The 24,598-nt window shown below is 44.8% G+C and overlaps 1 protein-coding gene, 1 non-coding gene and 1 pseudogene across 2 annotated transcripts in view; 2 read left to right on the top strand and 1 right to left on the bottom strand.

Moving 5' to 3' along the window:
• Nucleotides 1–24,598, top strand: part of LOC103228134 (solute carrier family 12 member 8) — a 98,370-nt gene that overhangs the window by 35,710 nt on the left and 38,062 nt on the right. The window contains exons 2-4 of the mRNA XM_007985529.3: nt 4,061–4,174; nt 22,297–22,384; nt 24,139–24,226. Of these exons, the coding sequence (XP_007983720.2) occupies nt 4,061–4,174; nt 22,297–22,384; nt 24,139–24,226 (290 nt within the window). The remainder of the gene's footprint in view (nt 1–4,060; nt 4,175–22,296; nt 22,385–24,138; nt 24,227–24,598) is intronic.
• LOC119626135 (small nucleolar RNA U3) lies at nt 18,911–19,002 on the bottom strand (annotated as a pseudogene).
• On the top strand, nt 23,796–23,899 carry LOC119625998 (U6 spliceosomal RNA). The gene has a single exon (XR_005242210.1). It is a non-coding gene; the product is annotated as a U6 spliceosomal RNA (small nuclear RNA).

The raw sequence follows: 24,598 nt of genomic DNA, 5'->3' as shown, positions 1-24,598 counted from the left end.
CAAAATGATATGCAAAATGTGGTGTCTGTGGGGACAGGGACCATGGTTTTCATCAGACTCTCAAATGGGGCAACTAAAAGAATTAGGAACCTTTGGTCTGGGCATCAGCAAGTCAGGCATTAAGAGCCACTGTTGGAGGGCATGGCAGATGGCGTGGACCTCAGCCCTAATCCTGGGTGTGACCTGCTGACCTCACACCGTGCTTAGCTAGCCAGTACCGGCCAGTCAGAGCCATCAGTTCCTCCCCTGGGCACCCACTCTGCATAAGCCCAACAGAGAGTCAGCCATGCCTCAGGTCTGGCTGGGCCATCAGGTTCAGGGTGTGGGAAACAGACCCAGGCCCCAGCAGGCAGGATGGGGACCAGTGAGGAAGACTCTTTGGGGACTGGCTCAGGATTGGGGACCCTGAGGTGGGGTGGTGATAGGTGAGGGGTGCAAGTCATAAGGGCCTGGGAAATAGGGGCAGAGGAAATGAGGCAGGGTCCACTGTGCCAGCTTTGGGGGCTCCTTTTTGTCCACTGGAAAGTGGCCCATGTGAGGGATGGGCCACCAGATCCAATGCCCTGCCTCAGTGGGCTTGGTCAAAACACAAAATTCTCTCTGAATAAGGCCTCAGACTGTGGGTCATGCAGGTACAAGTGGGGGTGTTCTCACCCTCTCTCTCTTTTGCTCAGTTTCTTTCTTCCTTTGGTCCTTATTTTATTTTCCCTGTCTTGTTTATGTTTTTCTCATAAGCCACTCAAGTCATTTTGGGAAACAGAGTATAAACAGAAAGAAAGAAAAGCTCTTCATACATAGAAAACTTCCTGGAGAAAGTAGGCTTTCAATTGTGGGATGTTTTGTTTGTTTTCCTAAAAGGTATTATTTTTTGATGACAAGTAGATTATGTTCATTTAAAAAAATTATTTTGTCACCCAAACTGGAGTGCAGTAGCACAGTCACAGCTGACTACAGCCTTTACCTTCTGGGCTTAAGTGATTCTCCCACCCCAGCTTCTTGAGTAGCTAGTACCATGCCCAGATAAGTGTGTGTGTGTATGTGTGTGTGCGTGTGTGTTTTGTAGAAGGGGTCTTTCTGTGTTGCCCAGGCTGGTCTAAAACTCCTGGGCTCAAGCAGTCCTCCCGCCTCAGCCTCCCAAAGTGCTGGGATTGCAGACATGAGCCACTGCACTCAGCCCATTAACTTAAATGTGGATGTTTTGTAGAAATAAAAAAAAAGTAAAAGAATTGCCTGTAATTGCATTATACAAACAACAACAGTTAGTATTTCAGTGTGTTTTCTTCTAGCTGTTTCTTACATGTATAGATTAATACACTTTTTTTTTGTATTTATACTATAAATGGTATCCAGTTTTCTGAATTAACATATATTACATATAACATGGACAGTTTTCTCTCATACTAAAAACTCTTTATAAGCTTTTAAAATGTCTCAGTCTCACATAGTTAGACATTTAGAACCTCCTCTGATGTTTTTTATTTTATGTTTATTTTTAAATTTTAAAAAATTGAGATAGAGTCTTGCTCTGTTGCTCAGGCTGGACTGCAGTGGTGCAATCTTGGCTCATTGCAACCTCTGCCTCCCGGGTTCAAGCAATCCTCTCACCTCAGCCTCCAGAGTAGCTGGGACTATAGGCGTGCCCCATCACGCCTGGGTAATTTTTGTAGTTTTAGTAGAGACGGGGTTTCAACTTTTGGCCAGGTTGGTCTCGAACTCCTGACCTCAAGTCATCTGCCTGCCTCAGCCTCCCAAAGTGCTGGGATTATAGGCGTGAGCCACTGCACCCAGCCCCTCCCCTGATTTTACATGATTGTAAATAAAGCATTGACATGTATTTTTGTACATAGTGTTCTTTGCAAAGTTAAGACTATTTCCTTGAGCAAGATTCAGAACTGAGCTTGGCTCCAGCTCAGAGCAGGCTGGGCCAGCAGCAATGTGAGTGTGAGCGTGCGCTTGCGAATGTGGCAGGGCTCCATTTCTCATTAGCCCTGCAACAGAGGGCAACTGAGGCAGGCCCACAGGCAGCCAAGTGACTCATTATCTCAGCCTGCGGGTCTTGCTGAAGGAACAGGCGAGCAAAGGCTTCCCAGTGACTCATCTGTTCGGCCTGAAGTCCCTCCGAACCTTCAGGCTGGCCAGAGCAAAGCCCATCAGGCCCGGTGACCAAATATTCCCCTGTGTCAGGGCCGCCCTTGAGCCCTTGAAGATGAATGCGCCTGATGAAGTGTTTTATGTCCTGCAAGGCGGGCCTGCCGGGCACGTACAGCCCTCCGCTCAGACGTGCTTTCCGATCTGCACATCGGCCCAGCTTGGCTGAGCTCAGTTCCAAGGCAGGCTGGGCTGGTTTTCTCCTCCTTAAGACTCATCAGTGAGGTCAACCAGCGGATAAGCTAAAGTTAACTTAGCTATTATTGCTTTTTTGTTAATGAGGGGAGGGCCAGCTATGAAGATGCCAAACCATTCAGAAAAGTTGTACAGCACTTAGGATTGAATATGCCAGAACAAATTCTGTATTCAGGCAAAATAAAGCAATTGACAATGATTTAAGTCCTGACTGAACTCTCAAGGGTCCCTTGTGCTTCCCTGAGGTTTCGTTTTATTGTTTTTTTAAAAAATGTTTTTGTTATGAAGTTGTGAATCTTGGAAGCTGTGTGAAGCGTGGGCGACCTCACTGGACTCATCGGAGTGGCAGGAGCCTTCTTTTGTGGATGGAAGCTTGGGCTGTAATTAAGCTCCAAGTGGCTGGAGGATGAGGCTTGGGGAAATTCTGTCCCTGAAACCCTAGGGTTGGCTGTGGAGTGAGAGCTGAATACCCATCCTACGGCACCACAGGGGTTGAGGGAAAAGGAGTAGGGATTGGCTTCTCTTGGACAACAGTTAGTAGGAACAAACCAACTCCTTCTCAGAGATGAGATTCAGAAGCAGAGGCTGAATATCCTGGGTGTTCCTGAAACCAAGAACACTTGACTTGTGTCTTAAAATTCCACAGCTCACTAGCGTGTTCACAGATGCTGTTCAAAGTGAACTCCTTTGACAAAGAAGCAATGTGCCTGCAGGGTTGAAACCACTTGAAAAAACTTTGTTAAAGTCAATGTACAAAAATGTTTAAAATGCTTTGAGGAAATAAGATCTGAGATGTTCCTGCTATAAAGTAGTCTGTGAACAAGTCGAATTGAAAGTGTGGAAGCGAGATGTGCCCATAGGCTGAGAGATCTAAGAGAAAGGTTCTTTTCAACATGACCCATATTTGCAACCTAGCTACTGTGCACCAGTGCAGTGCTTAGCTCTGGGGGATAGAGACCTGCAGACCTGGATTTCGTGCCTCAAGGAATCTAGTTGGGGAAGGTCTTACTGTGGCCAGACCTAGCGCCAAGAGCAGTGAGGAGGGAGGAATAGACTCTGATTAGGGAGTCTTTATAAAGCCCAAAGGAGCACCATTTGAGCTGAGCTTGAAGAGTTGGCCCACTATGATGCTTAGAGATGTGGGAGAAGAGTCTGGAAGGCCAGGAGACTGCCTAACAAAGGCACAGGGGTGGGTGTGGTGGCCTTCCTCAGGGTGTGGCTGCTGGGGAGGAGAAAAAGCAAGGGATGAGTAGGGAGTGGTGTCTGTTGCCAGGTTGTGGAGGCTTTGACAGGAGTTTGGACTTGATTCTGTAACTATTAGGGATTCGTTGAAGGTTTTTGAGTAGGGAAGTAACTTGCAAATATCGATTGATTTTTTAAATGGAAAACAAACACATAAATACATGCTTATTGAAAGATAATTCAGCTATATTAAAGTCTGTGAAGCAAAAGATGAAAATGCTCCCCTTCCCAGAACTAACCACTGCTTCCTTTCATGTTATTTCATCCACCTGTGTCTATGGGATCAGCACACAAAAGTCAACTTTAGAAGTGGGAAGGAAGATGGTTCTGCAGAGGCGCTCTGTCGCTCTGTGTCACACACACGCCCCTACCTTTCCAATATTTAAAGTAATATATGAAGTAGTACTGTCATCTGGGGAAATGCCTCCTGTGTCTTCTCACTGGGCTCACGTTGCTCTCCATTGCATTATTTCAGAACATGGTTTCATTGGATATTCACCCGAACTGCTACAGAACAACACGCTGCCTGATTACAGCCCCGGGGAATCTTTTTTCACTGTGTTTGGAGTTTTCTTCCCAGCGGCTACAGGTATTGTAATCTGGGTTCCTTTTTACTCTCAAATTTGGGATATAAGTTCTTGGTTCCACAATTCAGCATCATCATTGGCCTGCATGTGCTCTTGGTATGTATATCCAACTTTAGATATGGACTTAGCTTTGACTAAAATTTTGTTATTTTGTTTATTTTTGTATGTATTTTGTAGAGACAGGATCTCACTATGTTGTCCAGGCTGGTCTTGAACCCCTGGCCTCAAACAGAAAAATCTATTATTTTAACAGAGTTTACCGAAGGCCCTCAATATGATTTAATCCTCCTCACTCCTTACACATTGCACCTCCTGTTCATAGAAAGGACACATATCTCATAGGGCTGAACGGGACAGATTCCTCAGCAGGACAAGCTGCTCTTTTCATAGGTGGAATAAGTGCATGCCTGCAATGGAAGGGAATGGAATGGAAGGGAATGGAATGGAAGGGAATGGAATGGAAGGGAATGCCTTCCCTTCCCCCTACCCATACCAGCACATCTTCTCCCAGAGGGTAGAGAAACACTATTGTCTTTTCTTGCTATATCAGGTGTGAGCCAAAACAATATTCCAGGGGTGAGGAATGAATCTCCTCACCCTCCCTTCCCCAAGTTCCTGCTCTACAGTGACTGTAGAGGAGTCTCCCACAGCCAAGGTACCTGTAGGACCCCTGCCCCATGCTTGGGTCCCTGGCCTGGAAGGCAATAAGCTAACATGTTGACCAGATGCTCCATAAAAAATAACATTTGCTAGTGACTGGGTTTGTCCCAAGGGAACAGACTCTTAATGAAGAGAGAAAAGCATTTCACTCTTGATCAAGAGAGTGTTGACAGCCTGGAGTGTATTTGCCTCGTCTCCTTGTCTCTCTCCCCTTTCCCTCTGCCCTCCTATATGTGGCCATTTCCTTACTTGTTGTCCCCACCCCAAATGGGATAGGGACAGAAAAAGAAGGAGAAGCTACTAGAATGTCTAAGATTGAGAAGATTGTCCATACAAGTGTTAGCAAAGATGTGGAGACACCAGAACCCTCATGCGCTGCTGAAGGGAATGTAAAATGGTGCAATGACTTTGGAAAAAAGTTTGACAGTTTCTTAAAAATTACATCCAACTATTCCATGCCTAGTTATCTACTGCAGAGGATCAAAGGCCTGTGTTCATCTGAAGATTTGTACATGAACTTTCAAAGCAGCTTAAATTTTAATAGCCCCAAACTAGAAATAGCTTGAATGTTCATCAACAGATGAGTGCATAAACAAACTATGGTGTAGCCACACAATAGGAAAACACTCAACAATCAAAATAAATAACTGGCTGGGCATGGTGCCTCATACCTATAATCCCAGCACTTTGGGAGGCTGAGGAAGGCGGATCACCTGACGTCAGGAGTTCAAGACCAGCCTGGACAACATGGTGAAACCCCGTCTCTACTAAAAATACAAAAGAAAATTAGCCTGGCATGGTGGTGACAGGCATCTGTAGTCCCAGCTACTTAGGAGACTGAGGCAGGAGAACCACTTGAACATGGAAGGCAGAGGTTGCAGTGAGCCGAGATCGTGCCACTGCACTCCAGCCTGGGTGACAGAGCAAGACTCTGTCTCTAAAAAAAGAAAAAGAAATAACTATCGATACACACAATAATATAGGTGAATCTCAAAATAATTATGCTGAGTAAAAGAAGTCAGGTCAAAAAAAGAGCAAATAAATACGATTGTATACATCTCCATTTATATGCAGTTCTAGAAAATGCAAGCTATAGTGACAGATGCCGGGGAATGGGAGTGAGAGGAGCAGGAAGAAGGGATTACCAAAGTGCAGAAGGAAACTTTGGGAGGATGAAAAATATATTCCTGGTCTGGCATGGTGGCTCATGCCTATAATCCCAGCACTTTGGGAGGCCAAGGCAGGAGGGTCTCTCACGCTCAGGACTTTGAGACCAGCCTGGGCAACATAGTGAGACCCTGTGGTCTCTACAAAACATGATTAAAAAGTTAGCTTGGGCCGGGCTCAGTGACTCATGCCTACAATCTCAGAACTGTGGGAGGCCGAGGTAGGTGGATCATCTGAGTTCAGGAGTTTGAGACCAGCCTGGCCAACGTGGTGAAACCCCATCTCTACTAAAAATACAAAAACTACCTGGGTGTGGGGGCATGCACCTGTAGTCCCAGCAACTTGGGAGGCTGAGGCAGGAGAATCACTTGTAGTTCCAGCTACTTGGGGGTGGGTGGTGGGTGGCAGGAGGACTGCTTGATCCTGGGAAGTCAAGGCTGCGGTGAACCTTGGTCACGCCATGGTACCCCAGCCTGAGTGACAGAGTGAGACCCTGTATCAAAAAAAAAAAATTGTGTGTGTGTGTGTGTGTATTACTGATTATAGTGATGATTTTACGGGTATATTCATATAGCAAAGCTTTTCAAGTTGTTACACTTTAAACATGTACATCTTATAGTATGTCAGTTATACCTCAATAAAGCTGTTAAAATGAAAAGGACAATAACTTTAATCATCTTTAATTGATTTTCCTCAATCCCATTTCTCCTTATAGCAATAGCCTTTCCCTCTCCTCTTCATAGCCAAACATAACATGTCTCCCCATCTCCATTCTTTTATCCCCTGCTCAACTCTCCCACTCTCTCCTTTGGGAATTGCAAGCCTGTCTCTCCAATGACATGGCTCTGTCACCAGTGACTTCCTTGTTACTAAATGCAGCACGCATTTTTAGTTTCTCACTTTATTTGACCTCTCAGCAACAATGCACTTCTCTTTGCATTTCTCTTGCCTTCCATGGTGCAGCCTTCTCAGCTCCCTCCTACTCTCTGACTTGCCTTCATAGGTGCATCCCCTCTGCCTGACCATCCAGTGTTGGGGATCTTCAGGCTATTCCTAGGCCCTCGCATCTCTTTCTCAACTATTTTCCTTGGAGTCTCATCCATGCTCACTGTTGAATAACCACCCTCAAAACTGATGACTCTAAAATTCACACTTCCAGCCCAGACTTCTCCTCCAATCTTCACATCATACATTCAGTTGCCCATGTGACATCTTCTCTTGAGTATCTTGGACTGAACAAGTTTGACCAAACCCATCTCACCTACCCCTCAACTCGTCTTCCTCCTGTACTCCTGATGTCAGTAAATGGCACCTCCACCCAGCCAATTGCTTATGCCAGTGATCAGACCACCCTGTTTCTTTCCAGTGCCCTCTAAGTCTTGTCAATTTTACCTCCTAAGAGTCGCTAGATTCTCTCTACTTCTCCTTATCTCTACCACCTGACCACTCTGGTCCCAGCTTCGTCTATCGCTTGTATCACTGCGTCAGCCTCCTGCCTGACTTTTCTTAAGGCTCAGCCATGGAAATGAGCCTGGAACTAGGACTTGAAAGTGGCAGGTCGAATCCCGATCCACAAATCCAGATTTGCCAGAAATAGTGCGTTTTCATTTTTATAAAACAGGAAGAGTCAGTCTCTGACTCTAAGCCTTCATTCTGCCAGGATGGCTTAAAATTAACATCAGTAATTCAGCATGCCTCCACCTGCTCCTGCCATGCTCTGCACCAGTTCCAGGGGCTTAGGGTTTTATACAGTACCCAGACATGTTTGGGGGGGGGGTCTGCAACTCCTTATCTGTAAACAGAACCAGGCCTTCCCATCGTCCTGTCCATAGGGCCTTTCAGGTTTGTGCTGCCTCTGAGCCATGTTCAGGGACCAGAAATCTGAGATTGGGAACCCTATGCTTAGGGTCTGTGTACTCCCCAAGTACATAGACTAGGGGTCTTACCAGCTCCTCACCAGTACTGCCAGGGAGTGGGGGGGGTCCCAGGTCCTCATTTCCCCAGAACCTGTGAACAGCCTCTCTCTCCCCCTGCCCCAAACTCCAGAACCAGTTTTCTGTCAAATATGGGGGACACTCCTGTCTAGGGCCAACGTTCTGGGTGTGTGACCTATACGTTCACACTGTCCCTACCCTGAGAAGGGCCTCATGCTTGTTTTAAGGCTTTGCTGTTTCTAAAATTCTTAGACGAGGCACAGTGGCTCACGCCTCGTAATACCAGCACTTTGGGATGATGAGGTAGGCAGATCACTTGAGCCTGGGAGTTCGAGACCAGCCTAGCCAACATGGTGAAACTCCATCTCTGCTAAAAGTACAAAAATTAGCTGGATGTCGTGGGACATGCCTGTAATCCCAGCTACTCAGTAAGCTGAGGCAGGAAAATCGCTTGAACCTGGGAGGCAGAGGTTGCAGTGCGCCGAAATCGTGACACTGCACTCCAGCCTGGGCGACAGAGTAAGACTCTGTCTCAAAAAAAAAAAAAAACAACAAAAAAAAACAATAATTTTTGATTCTGCATTTGTATTTTTATGTGGCCGCACAAACTGTGTGATAGTTTTTCTCCTTGTCCCCCCATGTTTTCCCCAGCCATTCTGCTGTTTCTTTTCTGTTTCCCTCCAAAATCTTCTGAGGACCTAGGCTTTTGAGAAACAGAAGCCAAAACAGTGCACAGGCAAATTCTGCTTCCTCTCTGCCTCCTGTCTCCCACAAGGCAAGAGAATATAGGTCAGCTTCCTCTTGAATGGACAGAAAAGGAAAGGGGAAAAACAGAGGGAATTAAAACAAAATTAACATCTGTAGATGTTTCCCAGTCTCTCTTCCTCTCTCCTTCCACACACAAATTGAAAACCATCTGAGTGTTCCCCGGGGCCTGGCAGTGTCCCCACTGAGTGAAGACCCCTGGGCCGAGATGCCAGGTTAGCATTTACCCTAAAGGCAGGGGCAGAAGGCCTCTTTGCCTGGTCACACTGTGCAGGGAATGTCCCGGGTGTACTCCGGTGCACCAGGGGGTTGTCTTGGCAATGTGGCCCTGATGCGCCCCTCCACCCTGCTCCCACGGCTGGCTTTCCTAAGAGAGAGGATGCCTGGTGTGAGTGGGGGTTGAAGCGATTCTCGTGCTTCAGCTTCCTAAGTAGCTGGGATTACAAAAGCATGCCACTATGCCCAGCTAATTTTTGTATTTTTAGTAGAGATGGAGTTGAGATCAGCTAGGTTGGCCAGGCTGATCTTGAACTGCTGACCTCAAGTGATCCACCCGCTTCAGCCTCCCACCTCCCAAAGTGCTGGGATTAGAGGCATGAGCCACCATGCCTGGCCTATATTCCCTTTTGATAATGATACTAAAAGCCTCACAGACACTGGACATTCTGGCTCAGAGATGGAGTGTCGTTCTCCTGCTGAGAAAGCTATAGCTACCTAAGACGATGAGTCAAGATTTGTTTTCTGTGGTTTAACTTATGAGTATTATTTTGTAAGATTTCAAATGTAAAATGATAATAGTGCATAGATTGTAACTACACAGGCCTCTCTGCCCCACCCCTTTTAGGGGACATGCTTTCCTGTCCCTCCCACTCTCCTTTGGCCCAACCAAGGTGAAGAATCATTGATCCAATCCTTTATTTTACCAGATGGGGGAGGAGGGGTGCAGAGGAGCTTGTGAAGGACCTGACAGAGGTTACGCAGCTGATTAGTGGCCGGAGTTGGGCCGTCACCCTGCTGTGGAGAGCTGCCCTCCGTGTCTCTGTCTCTGTTTTTCAGGGCCCCAAATGTAAACACGATAGGCAGGACGAATGGTTTGTATGACTTGCTGTCTCCTGGCAGATGTTCAGTTAAGCTATGAAAAGCATGGATGATTGGCAGTTTCCATGGTGATAGATTTGCTAAGGATTAGCTCCAAGTGAGTCATGGCTGGGGCTCCCTCCAACGCCATCCTCTTCTGGAACAAGAGAACCTCCAGGCTGTGGCAAGGGGAGAGTTTTAAAGAACAAACCTTTCTGTCCCCCAGCCCCCATCCTCCCGTCAGAGATATGATAGTTAAGGACGTTTTATCCCAAGGGCAGGCGACCTCCTGGGAGAGCGGCTGGAGATTTGGTCTGGGGGCTCCTCTGGATTTAGGAAGCTGTCCCCCTGCCCCCTCACTGCACTCTTCTCCATTACACCCTGTGCTGGTGGCTGCAGGGGTGGAGTGGGGGGCTTGGGGTGGACACTGTACTTGCTTTGCTTCTCAACATGTGTTCCTTCTCCAAGCTTCACTACCAAACTTTCCCTGAGAAACAGACATCCCCTCTCTAGGATTTCACACACACCACGCGGATGCAGCCACTCCAGGGATCCAGGAACACCATTCACGGAGGAACTAGGAAATGGAAATTCACTGAGAAGAACGTCAGTCATGTGAAGTCCTGTAACCCTTGTTCCCAGATTCCAAACTCTTACTGGAAGGGAAAAGAGCCTCTTTGGCCACAGCCAACACATGGGCCTGTGGTTGACCGCACCCAGCACGAAAAAATGTGGTAGGAAACCTACAGCCTTTACTGAAACGTCCACAGTCACCTTCCTTTTCAAGAGCCCAGCTATTTCTGTGATGCCCTTTGACCTCCCTGGGCCTGACTCCTCTCTCCTGCTCATGTACACACTCTGAGAAGCTCTGGGGGTTTGCTGGGCCCTCCAATTGGCTAGTTGTCTCCAGGCCCCTCAGCCTAGCTGTTAGTGCTCACCCCTCCTCTGGTCTACTTCCCCCATTCTCCCCTCCCAGGCGTCCCCTGGGTCTCCTCACAAGTTATATGTCTTATGAGTGAGAGGACAAGAACCTGCTTAAACATGGGGATCAGAATGGGGTCCCCATGTTTAAGGACTAGAGAGCCCCAAGTAGGGACAGTCTGAAGATAGGGGCTCACTCCACTCCCTTCATTCTGATGGACTTGTGAGCAGAAACAGGAGACAAGATGGAAGCTTTGGCTGGGCTCAGTGGCTCAAGCCTGTAGTCCCAGCTACTCGGGAGGCTGAGGCAGGAAAATTGCTTGAACCCGGGAGGCAGAGGTTGCAGTGAGCTGAGATTGCATCACTGCACTCCAGCCTGGGCGACAGAGTGAGACCCTGTCTTTAAAAAAAAAAAAAAAAAAAAGCTTAGGCTGGGTGTGGTGCTCACGCCTGTAACCCCAGCACTTTGGGAGGTCAAGGTGGGCAGATCACTAGGTCAAGAGATCGAGACCATCCTGGCCAACATGGTGAAACCCTGTCTTTACTAAAAATACAAAACTTAGCCAAGCGTGGTGCATGCCTGTAGTCCCAGCTACTCGGGAGGCTGAGGCAGGAGAATCACTTGAACCCGGGAGGTGGAGGTTGCAGTGAGCCGAGATAGCACCACTGCACTCCAGTCTGGTGACAGAGTGAGACTCCATCTCAAAAAAAAAAAGCTTTATAATTATTATACATGTCTATTTTTTGTGATTTTAATTATGGAATTAATTTATAATTGTTTTATCAAAATAATTATACATATCAACAGTTTGTATCAAAACAACTACAAATATCGACAATACTTATTATCATTACAGTAACCTATTATGTCAGGCACTAAGCACTTTGTGTATAGTTTTCCATTTAAACTTCTCCACAGCCTGACTGGTTCCATCAGACACAGGGCTGCCATGAAGTAGATGAAGCCTGGGCTTCAAGGTCCCTCACTTGTGTGGGCTCCTTCCAAAGCCCTGTTCCTAATTTTATATTCATAATTTTGTACTTTCAAAAAAATTTCGAGCCCCATGGAACCTAGATCCTCCCACAGGTTCTATTATTTACCCATTTTACAGATGAGGAAGCAAAGACAGAGAGAGGTTATTTCCCCAACATCTCCCAGCCAGTAAGTGGTAAACCCCGTTACTTCCCACGTACTGAGAGAGGATGCTGGAAGACAGAACACACAATGTTGGTGCCGCCCCTCATTCAGAAGCCAATAAATCTTGCCTGGGTCCTGGAGATGGCAAGTTGCATTATTTGACACTGTCTGTCCCAGCAGGATCTCTCAAACATTGAGAGGGAAGGAAACTCACAAGTTTTGCTCCAAGAACAGAGAAAGAGAGGTTTAGAGATTTTTGCAGGAACAGCTAAACAAACAAACCAACAAGCCAGGTATGGGAAAGGAGTGGGGTTTGGCAATCAGAAGGAAGGTAAGGAGAGGCAGACCAGTCTTTAGGAAACTGAGGGATTTCTGAGTAAGGAGCAGAGCCCATCTCTCCTGGGTGAGCATTTATTTAGCACCTACAAGGTGCCAGCCACTATGCTAGGTGCTTGTGAATATCTGTTCCAACTTCACCACAGCCCTGCAAAGCAAATAGTATAATCCCCATTTACAGGTGAGGAAAGCAGGGCTCGGAGCCACATTGCCTCCAGACAGTAATAAATCCCTTTTGTTTTTTCAGTTAAAAAAAAAAAAGGCAGCAGATGAGACTTGGGCACATTCATGCATGTGTAGTTTACCTTCATAAGAAAGAAAAATAAAGTTACGAACTTAGAAAACAGGCAGCAGAGAAACAAGCTATCAATGGAAAGAAAAAGTTGAAGAGTTTCTCAGGACACAGATTTGGATTGAAAAGTCCCCAGGAGGAAGCTTGGAAGTTCCTTGAGAAAGAGTCAGTCGTCCTTTGTGAACTAACAGGAACCTGAAAAGCCTAGAAAAACTGTTGGGCTTTGCTTTTCCTACGAATCTTCATTTTCAGGAACAGAAAAGGGAATTGGAGTGGGAAGTGGGCTTGTGGTAATTGGTGATAAGTAAGGACTTTGGTCTATGTGTGCCATTGGGTGATTCAGGGGGCAGGGAAGAAAAGAGATGAGCTGCCTGCTTGCAAATGTTGGTAAGTGCTCATTGACATTTACACTGGTTATTTTACCCAAGGATATATATTTGAGAGCTGTAAGGGGTTGATTCATCTTCTGGCCATCTGTGTCTTCTGTGAGACCAGACACTGGAACTAGGCGCTGACCCCAAGCCCCCTGTTCACCATCCATCGAAACTGTAGGCGTAATGTCAATGTCTAGGTGGCTACGGATGCCACTCGAGGTGTAGCCTCATAAACCTAAGCTGGTCAAGTGATGGCTGACACCATCAGACTTGCATATTACAGCTGAGATCATAAAGCTGTGCCTGAAGGCCCCAGGACTGGGGTGGAAGACCAAGCCAGAAGGCTTTCCCCGTATTAAGGAAGCTGTTTACGTATGTCACATGGTAACAGTGTGCAGACCAGACAGATCATTGTTGTGATGCAGGGAGAAAAAACATTTTTGGGTAAAGCAATTAACTGCTTCCTGGAACTGGCGTTGAAAACTCAGAAATGCCATCAATCCAGCATGGTCTAGAGATGAGGAACTGGTGATGCAAGCGCCTGTGAGGAAATCAATGCGCTGCGCCGATTGTAACTGATAAGCTCAGCCTTGTGGTGGGGATGTAACCCCATATTAATCATGCAATTACTGTTTCAGAAGGGGAAATCTACAAAGAGCGGGGGTGTTAGGAAGAAATGGAGAGGCTGTGTGATGTAGTGGAAAGAACACTGATTTGGAATCAGGAAACTTGAGGATTAGTGCTGGTTCTGTTAGCAATTAGCTTGGAACACTTGAATCAAATGGCTTCCCTTCTTTGGGCCTCCGTTGCTTCATCTGTGAAATAAAAGGTTGGAGTAGATGATCGCTAGGGTACCATCTAGCCTTAAGAATCATGATTCTAAATAGCTGTTTTATTTTTTATTTTTATTGTTTTTGAGACAGAGTCTTGCTCTGTCGCCCAGGCTGGAGCGCAGTGACGTGATCTCGGCTCACTGCAACCTACCCAGGTTCAAGTGATTCTCCTGCATTAGCCTCCCAAGTAGCTGGGACTACAGGTGCATGCCACCATGCCTGGCTAAGTTTTTGTATTTTTAGTAGATACGGGGTTTCACAATGTTGGTCACACTGGTCTCGAACTCCTGACATCAGGTGATCCACCCACCTTAGCCTCCCAAAGTGCTGGGATTACAGGCATGAGCCACTACATCCAGCCCTAAATAGCCAAATTTAAACAATTTTTGGAAGCCCACCAAGAAAAGTGTCAAGACCAAATAGTAATTATAAAATGGGCACTGAGTGTTTCCCAAACTGTGCTCTGTGGAACTTTAATAATGAACACAGTGTTTCATTTCTTTAAAAAAAAAGAAGGGTTCAATGCCAAGTAAGTTTTGTGAAACACTGTATGCTGTTCTTAGAGATAGACAGTGAATATTAGCATATCATAAGCACTACAGTAGCCCAGCACTGAAAACCTCTCTAATTAAGGTTTTCCCAACCTTATTTTCAATTGTGGAACTTTTAAAAAAATGTAATATTTTTAAAACACCTGGGCACTAATGCTCTGGGAAATAGTATTTGTTCTATTACGCCAACCCTAAATGTAACTCTAACCTTAACGATAGTGTTTTAAAATTGCACTGGATGCAAAAGGAAAGCAAACTAGAGAATTTCTGTAACACTTAACAAAGATGGGAAAAAAAATACTAAGTCAAAATACTTTTTCTAGCTCTAACTAGTGAATGAGACATTTATAATTCGCCGAAGCTAGAGAACATTGCCCAAGAATTGTGTGGTAACACAGAGGTAGAATTTTGGAAATGACAGTCACAATGTGTGAGCCCCTATAACAATGTGCAGGCCGGGCACGGTGGCTCATGCCTGTAATCCCAACACTTTGGAGGCCGAGGCAGTCGGATCACCTGAGGTCAGGAGTTTGAGACCAGCCTGGCCAACGTGGTGAACCCATCTCTACTAAAAATACAAAAATTAGCCAGACATGGTGGCAGGTGCCTGTAATCCCAACTACTTGGGAGGCTGAGGCAGGAGAATCACTTGAACCCAGGAGGTGGAGATTGCAGTAAGCCAAGATTGCGCCATTGCACTCCAATTTGGGTGACAGAGGGAGACTCCATCTCAAAAAAAATCCAAACAAACAAACAAAAAAAACGAATGTACACTTTGCCATGGGAACCACCCACATTGCCCCAGCAGGAATCACCCATGAGACACTTCTTGTCTGCAGTCCGAGTTGCCTGCATCTCCTTGTCTGTGACTCTGTGTCTGTGATATGATCTACTTTCTGGCTTCTCTGTTTTCTCTCAAAAGCCAGCTTTCTGGCCATATCTGGGCCTGGCTTATTCCCGTGTTACAGTCAGTCCTTTCTCCTCCCACTGACCAGCATCCTAATGTACTGCACGTCAGGAAGCCTACACAGAACCTGGGGAAGGAGGATAGGGGGTTTGTTATGGAGACAGTATGTGTTTGGAAGCAAGAAGCAGTTAGGATCAATCAGTTACTTTCTTCCACAGAAGCATATATCGCTGTGGTGTTCTCAGGGGTCTGAGTACACTACAAAATGACCTGACAAACTGTAGGAGGTACAACAATGGCGAGGAATAAAGAGCACTATGTCATGATATGGTTAGGCTCTGTGTCCCCACCCAAATCTCACCTTGAATTGTAACAATTCCCACGTGTTGTGGGAGGGACCTGGTGCGAGGGAATTGAATCATGACGGTGAGTCTTTCCCATGCTGTTCCCATGGCAGTGAATAAGTCTCACGAGATCTGATGGTTTTATAAATGGGAGTTCCCCTACACAAGCTCTCTCTTGCCTGCCGCCATTCAAGACGTGACTTTGCTCCTCCTTCACCTTCTGCCATGATTGTGATGCCTCCTCAGCCATGTGGAACTGTGAGTCAATTAAAGCTCTTTCCTTTATAAATTACCCAGTCTCAGGTATGTCTTTATTAGCAGGGAGAGAACAGAGGAATACAGCAGATCCTAGATATTTCTTTTTTTTTTAAATCCAAATAAGACCTGTACATGATACAAAATAAAACAGCACAGGGGCTTGAAATACAAAGCAATAGTCTCCCACCCCACCTTTCACTATCCCCAATACTCCTCCACAGGGACAACCACTTTAATCATTTTTAGTACTTTGAGAGCTGTGTATAACCAAGCAATGTAAGTATACCTATAATTTGGTTAATCAAAGTCAGACATCGTCTGTTGACTTTATGCTAGGAAATGAGAGTTAGCTCCCTCATCCACTTTCCAATGTTTGATAGTTATATTTGTAGTTATACTTATTTTGATGATTACATTGATAATTTTAAAGAATATACTTAAATCTCTGCTATTCTATCAGTTTTAGGTTACATCCCTTCAGTTCTTGCTGTTGGCGTGGGAAATTGAGATTCTGTGTTGTGTTTTAAGATTAATGTATTAGAATTATATTTATTTTATGTGTATCTTTATTTTTATAAGGAATGCCTTAGTTATTGTCCTAATTTTAAGGGAATCTACATAATCCTTTTGTACTTGAATTTTTAGAGTATTATCAGGAAAACTATAGATAGCAAGTTGATTATTAGCAGGCGAGTGGGCAAAATCCCATGAAAAATGTAGTTTAAAACTTTAACTGAACAAATAGTTTCTCTCACACACACACATGCGCACATACAAACACACACACACTTATTAAAAATATTTTTTGCCTTAAGGTTACAAGTCAGCTATCTTTGGAACAATGAAAACAAACTGCTTCATATATTTGACATTTCTTTGCTCTGCGTAGCAAACACTCAGAAACTCAACTTTATGATAACAAGATACAAAATAATTAACTTAAAATTTATTGCAACTGCTATGTAAATATTTGCTAGGTTTTTCCATAGCTACCTACCACATTTAACAGGTAGCTCAAAAGGTATGGCTTCGATTACCTTTTAAATTTGCTTATTAAACTAACTGAAGCTTGTAACATTCAAGTCAGGCCTAGTGAATGAACATGAGACTTATATATTTTTGTTTTCTACATTACTATGATGAAAATATTAGTGCTTTTTCTCTTCCCTCTCCTTCTCTTTCCTCTTTTCACTTCCTAATATCAGTTAGCTATAACCTTCTTTTACATTGTCAAGATAGATAATATTCATATTCTGTTTCATAACTATAGTTGCATTAGTTCATTCTGGCACTGCTATAAAGAAATGCCTGAGACTGGGTAATATATAAAGAGGAGGTTTAATTGGCTCATGGTTCTGCAGGCGGTACAGGAAGCATGGCAGCATCTGCTTCTACGGAGGACTCAGGGAGCTTTTACTCATGGCAGAAGGCGAAGGGGGAGCAGGTGTCTTCATATGGCAGGAGCAGGACCCAGAGAGAGGGCGAGGTGCCACACACTTTTAAACAACCAGATCTTGTGAGAACTCTATCACAAGAACAGCACAAAAGGGATGGTGCTAAAGGTGCTAAACCATTCATGAAGGATTCACCCTCAAGATCCCATCACCTCCCACCAGGCCCCACCTCCAGCATTGGGGATTACAATTGAACATGAGATTTGGGTGGGGACACAGATCTAAACCTTATCAATAGTTACGTCCTCTGTGCTCTGCCTATAGGCCAATTTTAGAAGTTAAAAAACAATAAGCAAATACACGATTATGACTGTGCAGCTGTTGCTCCCTGAAGAGCAAAGTGTTGGGCTGGAATTTCATTTTCTTCACTGTGATTCTCATATAGCCCTTGTGTCATTTAGGAGAGAAAGTTCCTATACCATGGTCAAACGGGAGAATTTTTCTAACATTTTATTAGTTGTTTAAAATCATGTCACATTTTGATTTGCTTCATATTTAGACCTTAACTTTAATTTTTTAATTAAATTTTTATTTTTTTAATTTATTTTTTAACTTTTAATTAAAAATTTTAAAATTGACACATAATGGCACATATTTTTGGGATATGTAGTGATACATATAATGTATAGTGATCAGATCAGAATAATTAGCATATCATCATCTCAAACATTTACCATTTCTTTGTATAGGAGACATTCAATATCCCCCTTCTAGCTATTTGTAATCCTTAACTTTCTTGTTCACTTCTCCTGGAGTTTCAATGACTCTTTTAGCAGCCAAAATGATTTATTAATTGAAAATAAATAAGCATAGACATCATTCTTTTCATGTAGATATATATGGTCACAACTACCTTGCCTCTTGCCTATACGAAGGTTTTGTCATTAACATTTCTTCTAAGAGCATTGAGTATTTTGCTAGCAAATTTTGCTTCCTTCTCAGAGTAAGTTCTCTGGCCCCACATCAGGACAGCACTCTGTAAAATGTGGACCTGAAGATAATAGTCCTGGTATGTCATATTCTAAAGATGATTCTGAGTGGTAAAAATCACTCTACCTCGAACACAGCCAAGAGTTCACCACCACAGATTTAATGGTATACCTTTTCCCCATCTTTCCCATCTTCTACTAACTGTAACCCTTCCACAACCCTTTTTGCTGAACACAGTAGACTATATCTAACAATATAAATTTCTCCAAAGCTCATAGGCTTACCTATACTGTGGTAACAGTTTAGACTCACAACTCTGAATCTCTGTAAAAAGAGTAAACTAGATGTATATCAAAATGAAAAATGCAAACTGAGATAATCTGTATTAACATGATTTAGTTCTTCCATGAAAACTTTACCCAGGAAAGATAAAGACTATAAACGACTAAATATTGTTTGCTTCAAGATATTAATGAAAATAAATTTATCTGATTCAGTAGTTTGATTACTTGGACAAAGAGCTCACCTGTCAAATAACAGTTAATCAATTCTTCCCATAAGATACTCACCTTATTCTGTCCACCAATACTAAACTACCATATCACAAATTTTACCCAATCTCTATCCTCCTTCCATCATGAAATACCTTAGACCCCAACATCCTATGAACATGCACTCCCCCTTGGGAGGTACAGCTGATACCCTGGCAAGGTGGTGGTCTACCTCACTGCAGTGAGTTCTAATAAATATATTTGGCTTTGCTGTATTAAATGACTGTTTTGTGATATTTGAGGTAGTTCAACAAAAGAGAATGTCAACGGTGTTCTACACGTTCAGAGAAACTTCTCTAATAACAAACTATAGAAATGATCCCTGCAAGTAGAGTCTTAATAACTCTTCTTTTTATGTTGTTGCCAAAATGTGCAGTCAGTATATCCTTAAAATCATTCAGTTTAATTTTATTGCCCATTGTGCTGGAAGCATTTCCTCTCCAGAGGCATCCCTCCAGGAGCCTCCATTTTTTGCTTTAATCCCTGGCAGTTTCTCTGCTGTGCAACCCTTATTCACTCCATTCCTCAGTTATCACCACTGATTTCTGAATCTCATGTTTTCCTTCTTCATGGTTTACATCCTCATTTTGCTGGAATACATACTTTAGTATCTTCCTTAGAAACAATATGGGGGAAGTAAATTTTCTGAACTCTTATCTGAAGGAGCTCTGTCACCCAGGCTGGAATGAGAGGGTGATCTCTGCTCACTGCAACTTCTACCTCCTGAGCTCAAGTGATCCTCCCACCACAGCCTCCCAAGTAGCTGGGATTACAGGCATGCACCACCACACCTGCCTAATTTTTGCATTTTTAGTAGAGACAGAGTTTCACTACATTGGTCAGGCTGGTCTTGAACTCCTGACTTCATAAGATCTGCCTGCCTTGGTCTCCCAGAATGCTGGGATTACAGGTGTGAGCCATTACACCTGGCCTCAAGTGATCCTTTTGCATTGATCTCCCAAAGCGCCAGGAGTACAGGCATGAACCACCATGCCTGGCCCTTAAATCTATTACATTTTTAATTTTAGTGATCATATTTTTAATTTCCAAAAGTTCTTCCTTGTTCTTGGATTTTTTTTTTTTTTTTCACAGCACCTTGTTTTATAGATAGAATATTCTTCTTGGATGTATCTGGAGCTACTAATCAGTGTTTTCTTCCAAATTCTCTCTGTATCCTGATTTATATGTTTCTTCCAGCCTGGGTTGTTCTGTTTCTATTTATGCATGTATTTGTTTATTTGTTGCTGGTTTTCATCACACATCGGGTGACCTTGGTTGTAGGCATGGATTTCCCCGGCTGCCATGCGTTTAGGTCTTTCTCCCTGCTGGGGCCCTACCTTGATGAGAAGTTGTGAGTGCTGTTGATTCTTGAGCAGGGCTTCATTTGGGGTGCAAACGTCCAGCCCTGGTTTTCCTTGGTGTATTCAGATCTTGTAGAGAAGCATTCCGAGGCTTTCTTTCCTTCTCTTTTCCTCTGTGTTATGTTCTCCATTTTCTGTTCTATGTTCCAGACATTTATGTGAACCTTTCATCTACTTAGGGTCCCCTCCCAACTTCTCTTTGCTTACAGGAATTTATCCACTTTCCCCCTTTACTATGCTTTCTTTTTTTTTGAGATGGAGTCTCGCTCTGTCGCCCAGGCTAGAGTGCAGTGGTGCCATCTCAGCTCACTGCAAGCTCCGCCTCCCGGGTTCACACCATTCTCCTGCCTCAGCCTCCCTAGTAGGCAGAACTACAGGTGCCCATCACTATGCCCGGCTAATTTTTTTGTATTTTTGGTAGAGACGGGATTTCACCATGTTAGCCAGGATGGTTTCGATCTCCTGACCTCGTGATCCGCCCGTCTTGGCCTCCCAAAGTGCTGGGATTACAGGCGTGATTTACTATGCTTTTAATAGGATCTTGGAGAGGAGGGAATGAGAGGAAAGAAAATGTGCCTAACGTGCCGTTAAAAAACAACAACAACAACAACAAAACCTTAGAAGTTAGTTTTCACATGTTTCAAAATGATCATTGTAGAAAAGTGAGAAAATATAAACAGTCAAATAAAAATGACCTGTTCTTTTATCACCCAGAAATTACATTGTTAATGTTTTAAAACATGTTCTAGTTCCTTTTTCTATATATTTTTATAACAATGGGATCATACCAGATGTGTTCTGTTTTCTAATATGCTTCTTAAAACTAAGCAAAAGCTTCTAAACATCTTTCCATGTCACAACATATCCCTTACAATATTCTGAGACCTAGTATTTATTGAAAGCTATATCACTTATTTAACCCATCCTCTAGTTTTAGACGTTAGGTTGTTTCTGATTTCCACTATTCTAAACAAGCATTTATAAAAATGTTGGGCTAAATCTTCCCTCATAGCCTTGACTATCTACTTTGGGTAAAGTCCTCATAACGGAGTTGCTGGGTGACAGTATATGCACCCCCATCCACGGGCCAGCATTCAGGGTTCTCTGTGAAATACACTCCTCTACTTTCACTTTCTGGTTCCAAACTGTCACTTCACTGCCCTTCACTTGGATTCTGTGAAGCATTATGGCAGAGGCATTGAGAGCATAATTTTCAGAGTCAGACAGACCAGGGTTGAATCTTAGCTTTGCCACTTATTAAATGTGTGACCTTAGACTGTTTTAATTAACCTCTTTGAGCACTTTTCTATAATATGAGGAAATAATTCTACTTTTCTGATGAGGTTGTTATGAGAATTAAACAGGATGAAAAAGTGCCTGTAAAGCACTTGACACAGGCCCAGGCAGGTTGAAAGTGTTCGCAAATCATGGTGTTAGATTCATTCCCGTCCCTAAGCCCGTTCGAATCCCTCTTTCAAGGCCACATTCAAGCTGCACCCCCTCTACGGGGCTTTCCTGACCAGGGGAGCCCATCACACTGAGTTGTTATGGCACTTGTGGGCTGGATCCTCATCCGATGTTCAGAACACCCTGTCATGTTGTTTTCATATATTTGTTTGTAAGGGAAGAGGCAACACCCCCACCTCACCATGTAGCACAGTGCTGTGGGTCCCTTATGGATTCATTCATTGTCATTAGTGTTCTTGCAGAAGAGAGGTGATGATGAAAAGGAGCTTGTGACTCCATGTCAGTGGCATCAGGATTGGTTTTTTTGGAGTTTATTTCAAACCCTTTGGTAGCTCAGGGGCTTGGAGGATGGTACCTGACCCCAGGGACACAGGAAGCTCCCATGGAATCAGTGGGCAGCAGAGGCAGGGAAAGCCACTGAGCAGGAGGCTGCCAGACCTTTGTAACACTGAGCCTCTCCAGGGCATTGTCCCAGCTCAGCACGCAGCGCAGGACCTCTGTGTGCCTTGCAAGCCGCCTTCCTCCCCCTGGTTGCTTTGCGCTGAGCGGTAGGATGCTTTTGGAGCCGGGAGGGCTTTCCTCCTGAGCCTCCTCCAACCCACAAAGGTCCCTTTCATGCCACAGGGATGCCTCCCTAGTTGCCAGGGGAGATGGAAAAGCAGCCTGTGCGCAGAGCTGCAGCTGGAGGGCTTGCTGTGGGACAGCTTCCAGTAGAGGGTCCGGGAGGAGAGGAAGGGGCAGCCCTCGGGAAGGTGATGCGTGGAGAAGGCTGCTCACCCTATTCCCCATCTGGGTGTCTTTCAGGAGTCATGGCCGGTTTCAACATGGGGGGCGACCTCAGGGAGCCTGCCGCCAGCATCCCCCTGGGCTCCCTGGCAGCTGTTGGCATCTCGTAAGTTCCCCTCATGGCAATCAGTCCGAGCAGGAGAGTGGGAGAGAGAACCCAGGCAGAAGAGGGATTGCCCCTTTTGTTCTGAGAGTGCCCCGACTGCGACCAGTCTATTTCGTATTCTGATCCTTCTTTTAACACTCGGTGGGCTGGAAAATTCATGTCTGGTGGGTTCAGACACTGCCCTTTCATGCGCCCTGCCTGGGAATGCTGCCGAGGAGGAGTGTCAGGACCCAGATCACAGATCAAATCCTTTCTTTCCTTTCCTCGGCCTCCCGCCCCCGTCCCTCCTCAACCCCCATTTTGAACTTGGGGATTTTTTTAACCACCGAGTTTCCAGGATCCCTGGAGGGAGCATAAAAATGAAGAGTTTTGCAGTCAGACAAATTCTGGTTTGCCTCTCACCTCTGCCGCTGATTGGCTGCGTGACTCTGGATAATTTACTGAGTTCTCTGAGCCTCCATTTCCTTTCCTGCGAAATGGGGATGATGACAGTATATGTGCTTCATAGACTGTGGGGGAGAGAGTAGAAGGCACACAGTGGAAGCTCAGCACCCAGCTCTCCTTCTTCCCCCAGTGAGCCTCCCCTCCTACTCCCCCAGGCCATCAGGCCTCTGGGGTTTTAGTTCACACTGTGCCACCCACACAAGCAGGCTGGGTGACTCTGGGTCTATTTCTGAATTTTTAGAATATTGTTTCTCTCTGTACCACAGGAAGAAGCTTCTCTGCCCTTCATTGGGTGGGTGTGAAGAGGCAATGAGATCAGAGACCAGAGACAATGACTTGAGAAGTTAAAAGGGCCTGTGTTATTGTAACCACAGTATTTAGAAAATATTAGTGTATCTGTTTCACAAACACTGAATTTGCCCTTAGCTTATTGCAGTGACACCTTTGCTATCAGCCTGGAATACAGCATCAGGGTATTTTGTGCAAAACAAGGCAATAACTTTGGGAAGAAAATGAAGACAACAGAGATAGAATTGAGTGTTGGGAAGGAAATAAAAGAAAGAGGCTTCTGTATGAGGACCCTGTCTTGTTTCTGGTCCCAGCTGGGAGGTTCCAGGATGAACCCTTGGCCCATCCTGTTACTACCCGGATGGGAGTGAGGAGACCACAGGAACCTGGGTCTTGTTCAAGGTTACAGGGCATCTTGGGGACAGAGCCAGGCCTCTGCTCTCTGCCTTTTGACTTTAGTTTCCCTCTTTATTATCTGATCCAAAGATAACAGACCAGCAGGACTTAGAGGCCTGAAGGATCATCAGCCTGTTCTTTTGCTGGAGGAGGCTGGGATGTGAGGCTGTGGGGCAGCCCCGGCCCGAATCCTGACAACCTACAGGCAACTGGGCCTCCTGCTTCCCTACTTGGAATGCCTGTTGTGTGGTTTTCTTTTTTAATGTAATAAAGAGAAAAAACAGTGCTCACTTCAGCAATACATATACTAAAATTAAAACAATACAGAGATTTGTGTGGCCCATGTGCAAGGATGACATGCAAATTCATGAAGCATTCCATATTTTTATATACATTTAAAAGTAAAAAAATAAACAAAACAATGGTACCCCTTTTTTGGTAAGAAATATGCCAGAAGAGAAACAGTACAAAAAGTGTCCTCCCAAGCCAGCTGGGGAAGCTTCATGACTGGCCTTTCTCTCATTCTGAGACAGGTTCCCTTTGGAAACAGAAGGTTGAGTTGGGGGACTGGATGGGGCTGGGTGAGGTGAGTGGGGGGCAGCTCTGTTCTGCTCTTGGGTTTTCAGGTGGTTTCTGTACATTGTCTTCGTTTTCCTCCTGGGCGCCATCTGCACGCGAGAGGCCCTTCGCTATGACTTCCTGATAGCGGAAAAGGTGAGTGAGGCTTGCGCTGCTCGAAGGGCTCAGTCTGCTGGAGTTATTTGTTTGTTCTCACCAACAAACGGCCACTTTCCCCTTGCAGTACTGTCTGGGAATCCATGTAGTCGTTTAAAAATTTAATTAATTTATTTTTTGAGACAGGGTCTCACTTTGTTGCCCAGGCTGGTGTGCAGTGTGGCAATCTCAGCTCACTGTAGCCTCAACCTTCCAGGCGCAAGCAATTCTCCTGCCTCAGACTCCCAGGTAGCTGGGACTACAGGGGCATGCCATCATGCTGGGCTAATTTGTTTTTAATTTTTTGGTAGAGATGAGGTCTCACTGTGTTGCCCAGCCTGGTCGTAAACACCTGGCCTCAAGTGATCCTCC

Source organism: Chlorocebus sabaeus, chromosome 22, assembly GCF_047675955.1.
Source record: "Chlorocebus sabaeus isolate Y175 chromosome 22, mChlSab1.0.hap1, whole genome shotgun sequence".
Taxonomy (NCBI): Eukaryota; Metazoa; Chordata; class Mammalia; order Primates; family Cercopithecidae; genus Chlorocebus; species Chlorocebus sabaeus.
The sequence above is the reverse complement of the archived record's forward strand: the minus strand, read 5'-3'. Positions and strand labels throughout refer to the sequence as shown.